We start from the raw sequence: 7,500 nt of genomic DNA, 5'->3' as shown, positions 1-7,500 counted from the left end.
GAGCAGTGAGGCCATCTTCGTTGCACAGGTCTGGGCTGACGTTGTTCTTCAGTAGGTAGCGCACTGTAACACAGGAGAGCACAGAGGCTTGGTTATGCCACAGGCAACGCCACACAAGCTTGATGCACACTGACAAACCACATCTGCAAAATTACAACAACACAAAAGGAACAATTACGTAACCAGCATGATGGTCAGTGAACTGACACACAGCGAGTTGTAGGGCAGGTACTGTAGTGGGCAAAAGGTACTTTGGGGGGAGAATGCAAAAAATGTTTTGTTTTTTTGTTAAATTCAAAACAAAAACAGGAAACAGAAACAAACAACTCGTGGGGTTGTGACGTGTGACGTGACGCTCCAAACACCAGCGCATTGCCCACATGTCCCCCGGGTGTCATGACAACAGCGGATGCGGTCTGGCTTGAGGCCTCCCAGTCCCACGCCACAGGGGCTGACCTGCCGTTTCATAACAAAACTCACTCTTCATAACGCCTTCATTACGCAGCTACTGGTCGTGGCCTACTTGTTAGCACTTCGGACCTGTAACCGGAGGGTTGCCAGTTCGTACCCCGGAGTGTGTGCGTGTGTGTGTGTGCATGCGTGTGTACTGAATATGTGCGGGCAAGTGAGTGTGTTTTCGCTTGTAAATGTGCGCGTGTGGGTGCGCATGTGTGTGTGTGTGTGTTTGTGTTTCTGTGTGTGAGTGTGAGTGTGAGTGTGTGAGTGAGTGTGTGTTTGTTAAGCTGTCTGTTTATGACGCGCTGCAGAGATGTGAGTGGGGATGGGCAGCACACACGGGATGCTCTGTGCTGCATCTCACACACACACACACACACACACACAGGCCTGCTGATGCCATGCTGCTCTGTGCTGCATCTCACACACACACACACACACACACAGGCCTGCTGATGCCATGCTGCTCTGTGCTGCATCTCACACACACACACACACACAGGCCTGCTGATGCCATGCTGCTCTGTGCTGCATCTCACACACACACACACACACACACACACACACACAGGCCTGCTGATGCCATGCTGCTCTGTGCTGCATCTCACACACACACACACACACACACACAGGCCTGCTGATGCCATGCTGCTCTGTGCTGCATCTCACACACACACACACACACACACACAGGCCTGCTGATGCAATACTGCTCTGTGCTGCATCTCACACACACACACACACACAGGCCTGCTGATGCCATGCTGCTCTGTGCTGCATCTCACACACACACACACACACACACACACACACACACACACACACACACAGGCCTGCTGATGCCATGCTGCTGTGTGCTGCATCTCACACACACACACACACACACACACACACACAGGCCTGCTGATGCCATGCTGCTCTGTGCTGCATCTCACACACACACACACACACACACACACACACACACACACACACACACACACACACACACACACACAGGCCTGCTGATGCCATGCTGCTGTGTGCTGCATCACACACACACACACACACACACACACACACACACACACAGGCCTGCTGATGCCATGCTGCTGTGTGCTGCATCACACACACACACACACACACACACACACACACACACACACACACACACAGGCCTGCTGATGCCATGCTGCTGTGTGCTGCATCTCACACACACACACACACACACACACACACACACACACACACACACACACACACAGGCCTGCTGATGCCATGCTGCTGTGTGCTGCATCTCACACACACACACACACACACACACACACACACACACACACACACACACACACAGGCCTGCTGATGCCATGCTGCTGTGTGCTGCATCTCACACACACACACACACACACACACACACACACACACACACACACAGGCCTGCTGATGCCATGCTGCTGTGTGCTGCATCTCACACACACACACACACACACACACACACACACACACACACACACACACACAGGCCTGCTGATGCCATGCTGCTGTGTGCTGCATCTCACACACACACACACACACACACACACACACACACACACACACACACAGGCCTGCTGATGCCATGCTGCTGTGTGCTGCATCTCACACACACACACACACACACACACACACACACACACACACACACACACACACACACACAGGCCTGCTGATGCCATGCTGCTGTGTGCTGCATCTCACACACACACACACACACACACACACACACACACACACACACACACACACACACACAGGCCTGCTGATGCCATGCTGCTGTGTGCTGCATCTCACACACACACACACACACACACACACAGGCCTGCTGATGCCATGCTGCTGTGTGCTGCATCTCACACACACACACACACACACACACACACACACACACACACACACACACACACACACACACACACACACACACACACACAGGCCTGCTGATGCCATGCTGCTGTGTGCTGCATCTCACACACACACACACACACACACACACACACACACACACACACACACAGGCCTGCTGATGCCATGCTGCTGTGTGCTGCATCTCACACACACACACACACACACACACACACACACACACACACACACACACACACACACACACACACACACACAGGCCTGCTGATGCCATGCTGCTGTGTGCTGCATCTCACACACACACACACACACACACACACACACACACACACACACAGGCCTGCTGATGCCATGCTGCTGTGTGCTGCATCTCACACACACACACACACACACACACACACAGGCCTGCTGATGCCATGCTGCTGTGTGCTGCATCTCACACACACACACACACACACACACACACACACACACACACACACACAGGCCTGCTGATGCCATGCTGCTCTGTGCTGCATCTCACACACACACACACACACACACAGGCCTGCTGATGCCATGCTGCTGTGTGCTGCATCTCTGCTTTGTTGTTGTGGTTGTTGGTCCTTGTTTGCATCCACATCATTATCTCCCACTCTGGCAGCTGCAACCCTGAGCTGCAATTATAGCCAAGAGTGAGGACTCACAACGCTCTGAGAGAGTGCCCGCAGTGAATAGGGTGTGTGTGTGTGTGTGTGTGTGTGTGTGATGCAGCACAGAGCAGCATGGCATCAGCAGGCCTGTGTGTGTGTGTGTGTGTGTGTGTGTGTGTCTGTGTGTATGTGTGCGTTCATTTGGTCTGCTGCCGACTCCTAAGACAGACGTAATTACTTGGGTGACTTGGTCAGTGCAGCACAGGACACGAAAGACACAGGACACTAGTAATCAACCGCAGGAAAGCAATCTTTGCACCAACACAGATGCTCCCAAACACCAGAGCCCACTCACTCACTCTATCACACACACAGTATACATACACACACAGTATACATACACACACACACACACACAGTATACATACACACACACACACACTCTCTCTCTCTCTCACACACACACACACACACACACACACTCTCTCACACGCACGCACGCACACTACATTACACACACACACACACACACACTACATTACACACACACACACACACACTACATTACACACACACTACATTACACACACACACTACATTACACACACACACACACACACTACATTATACACACACACACCTTTCTCCATCTTCTCCCATCACTCTCTCAGTGGGACAGAGCTCCCTGCCCTGAGAAAGCCATCACCCACCCACACACACACGCTCACACACTCTCTATCTCACCCACCCACACACACGCTCTCACACACTCTCCGCTCTGGCTGCATACGCGGCGGCTGATTACAGAGATGGCACGGCGCCTCGGAGGGGACTGTGTATGGCGCTCATCCCCACTGCTGTGCCAAGGGCCAGCCGGAGACAAAGCCCCTCTCTGTCCCTCTCTCTGTCCCTCTCTCTGTCCCTCTCTCTCTCTCTCCCTCTCTATCTCCTTCTCCCTCTTTCTTTCTCATTCTGGGCCGAATGCCTCATCAGAGTGAGTGCGGAGGAGAACAAAGACTACAAGTGTGTGTGTGTGTGTGTGTTTGTGTGTTTGTGTGTGTGTGTGTGTGTGTGTGTGTGTGTGTGTGTGAGACAGAGTGAGGCTGACCACTACAGGAGAGTCCACACTGGGGACAGCTCCTGTTCCCTCCGGTGGAGAACACACACACACACACCTGCCTCCCACTGAGAGGCTCTGGGGCTGAGTGCTGGGGATGCTGCAGCCAGAGAGCTGATGAGTGCTGGGGATGCTGCAGCCAGAGTCCAGGCAGACAGAGCATGGAGTGAGGAGGAGACGGACCCAGAGAAGGTCCCAGAGAAGGACCCAGGAGGGACAGAGAGGAAGGGAGAGAGGAGGGGAGAGAGGGAGAGAGAGGAGGGGAGAGAGAGAGAAGAGGGGAGAGAGGGAGAGAGAGGAGGAGAGAGGGAGAGAGAGGAGGTTGAGAGGAGAGAGGAGGGGTCTTGTCTCTGCTGCCACTGGCTGTTTCCGTCGCCCCATGCACGGTGCCACCCTGTGATTTATCACCATTAATGCCAGAGCTGGATCAGCGGGCACAGATGTTCTTTGTCAGCACCATGAACTGTGATGCCAAACACGCACACCCATCTCCATCCACACACACACACACACACACAGTTTATAGAGATACAAATTAATGCAGGTGCAAAGCATGCACAGGGCACATGAATACTCATTTTCCCTTACCCATGCACACGCACACACACACACACACACACACACACACACACACACACACACACACACACACACACCATACAGTTTATAGAGAAGATATCCTGCAGGTGCATGCACAGGGCACACAAATACTCTTTTTCCCTGACACACACACACACACACACACCCCTCATCTATTTTCCAATTGGGCACGCCCGTTCCTCTCCTGAACAAGAACAATTGTCCAGCCTGGGTGATTTGACTGCTCTGCTGGCATGGAGAGCCAAATCACCCACGGACACCTGGCTAAGAGCTTACGGCTGGAACATCAGGCTCCGCAGGCGGCTTCCTGTCCTGCCCCCCCCCCCATCCCTTCCCCTGCCAGTCAGAGCCGCTACCAGGGCCAGGGCCAGGCCACCGCCGACGCCAACACTGCAGCATCACGACCGCTCCTCACACTGGTGCCAGCAGTCAGGCATACAAATCAGAGCAGCCCAGTGCATGCTGGGATGGAGGTGGTTCTGGAGGAGGCTCTTGGGTAGGAGTGGATTAAAGGAGGAGAGGAGAGGAGAGGAGAGGGAGATGAAAAGAAGAGAGATAGAGAGAAAGAGAAAGAAAGAGAGAGAGAAGAGAGAGAAAGAGAGAAAGAGAGTGAAAAGGCTGTGGGGTATCTGTACTGGCACCGATGAGATGCTGACTGATGTTTGCAAACACATATCCGCCACAGCGTGCATAAATGCATGCCCACACAAGAACACACTGTGAGGATGTGTGTGTGAGTGGTGTAAAGCCCAGCGAGAGATAGACTGAGAAAAAGAGATGAGTAAGAGTTTGAGAAAGTGAGAAAAGAGAGAGAGTGAGAGAGACACAGAGAGAAGAAGAGATATTTCTTCTTCCTAAAAAGGCTACTATGTCCCCTTACTCCTATTTCACCCACACTACAACTCAGGAACACATACCACCAGGCACAACAACAGACCACCACATATCACCACAGACAACACATACCACCAGGCACAACAACAGACCACCACGTATCACCACAGACAACACATACCACCAGGCACAACAACAGACCACCACGTATCACCACAGACAACACATACCACCAGGCACAACAACAGACCACCACGTATCACCACAGACAACACATACCACCAGGCACAACAACAGACCACCAACGTATCATCACAGACATTCATCTGCACAACATTGGCATGAAAGAAGTCAGTGACTTGGAAAACATAAGACTAAGCTAAGGTCTTCAACATATTTCTTCACAGCTGCTCCTCCACATGGACTAGAGGGACTCTAATGTTTTTAATGAGAGGGCCCTTCACAGTCTGGTTCCTCGCCCAAACATTCTACCACTCCACCGAGAACCTTTAATCAGTCATGAAGCGAGCACACACACACACACACACACACACACACACACACACACACACACACACACACACACACACACACACACACACACAGAGACACAGACACGTATACGTAATCGTGTACTCTACACACACTCATACACCCTGATTAATACTAGTTAAACAAACACACAAAAAATACAAACCAAACTTAATATTCCAATGTACACACATGCTCCCCCATGATGCATTCCAATAGCCCAGGAGAGGACTGCTTCCTTCCCATCCCCCTCTGGGCCTAAGCCCATTGATTGAGGCAAACAGCTTCATTGGGGCTAATTATAGATTATCCTGCCTGCCTTAAACAGATGCAGCAGTTCCATATGCTTAGCCCTGGGCAGTGCGTCCGGCTCCTAACCCCCCCCCCCCCCCGGCACGCATGAAACAGCACGGCACAGCAGAGTGGGGCGAGAGACCCCCGATCAGCCTTTAGACACACTAGAGTGCACTTCAGAGAAACCCACTGACAACCTCTCTTCTCCATCTCTCTCTCTCTCCATCTCTCTCTCTCTCTCTTCTCCATCTCTCTCCATCTCTCTCTCCATCTTTCTCTCTCTCTCCCACTCTCTCCCTCCTTCTGTTTCTTTTTCTCTCCGTGTGCTTCAACATCCTCTTCCAAGAGACCACAGCCACAGCTGGCTATAAATGGAAATGTGTATTTGACAGAGAGGAAGACAAGTGATCTGAGAAGAGCAGAAGAGAGTGACAGAGAGAGAGAGAGAGAGAGAGAGAGAGAGAGAGAGAGAGAGATTAAAGAAAGAGGACTGATGACGAATGCCGTTAGGGTGATTGGTATCTATTTATTATTTATTCTGCGCGCCCACCATCTTCTTTCCTCCCCAAGCGAGACGCTGACTGCAGATCGCAGCCTGATAACTGCTCCTGTTACTGCACATAACCCACAGGACAGTGAACAGATCGCAGCCTGATAACTGCTCCTGTTACTGCACATAACCCACAGGACAGTGAACAGATCGCAGCCTGATAACTGCTCCTCTTACTGCACATAACCCACAGGACAAGTCTCCATAGCTTTTATCTCATCTGTTTTTTCCCTCCCAATGCTTCATTCTTTCCAACGACAAAAGAACAAAAAAAACAGCCAATATGACAGAGCAAATAAATCTCTCTCTCTCTCTCTCTCTCTTCCTGGGCGGGTGCATCACATACCGAGCCAGGGAGGGGGTCTGCGATGCTTCCCAAAAGATAACACAAACGTCAATAAACAAGAGCCAGGGGGCGCCGGACCCTGCCCACGCTTATCGGACAGTCCGACCGAGGATGGAGGAGGATACTGCGGCCTGCCGGCGGCCATTACGGCTCGGAGCACATGCCTGATAAGAGAGACAGTGCAGACTCCCCAAATCTGAGAAGATATCAGAGCACCAGTCTGGCCAGAGAAAGAGCTGGGTCAGAGGGACCTGGAAGA

General features: G+C 52.0%; 1 protein-coding gene across 2 annotated transcripts in view; it reads right to left on the bottom strand.

Annotated features, from left to right (window-relative positions):
• Positions 1-7,500, bottom strand: part of ppp1r16b (protein phosphatase 1, regulatory subunit 16B) — a 58,944-nt gene that overhangs the window by 16,363 nt on the left and 35,081 nt on the right. For both annotated transcript variants that reach the window (XM_076268136.1, XM_076268137.1), the window contains exon 3: positions 1-63. This exon is cut by the window's left edge and continues 8 nt beyond it. In XM_076268136.1, coding sequence (XP_076124251.1) covers positions 1-63 — 63 coding nt within the window. The remainder of the gene's footprint in view (positions 64-7,500) is intronic.

This window comes from Alosa pseudoharengus, unplaced genomic scaffold (genome assembly GCF_046254945.1).
Source record: "Alosa pseudoharengus isolate Yale_2024_CS ecotype anadromous, Long Island Sound unplaced genomic scaffold, YU_APseudo_1.1 YU_APseudo_1.1_scf_5, whole genome shotgun sequence".
In the NCBI taxonomy this organism is placed as follows: Eukaryota; Metazoa; Chordata; class Actinopteri; order Clupeiformes; family Clupeidae; genus Alosa; species Alosa pseudoharengus.
The sequence above is the reverse complement of the archived record's forward strand: the minus strand, read 5'-3'. Positions and strand labels throughout refer to the sequence as shown.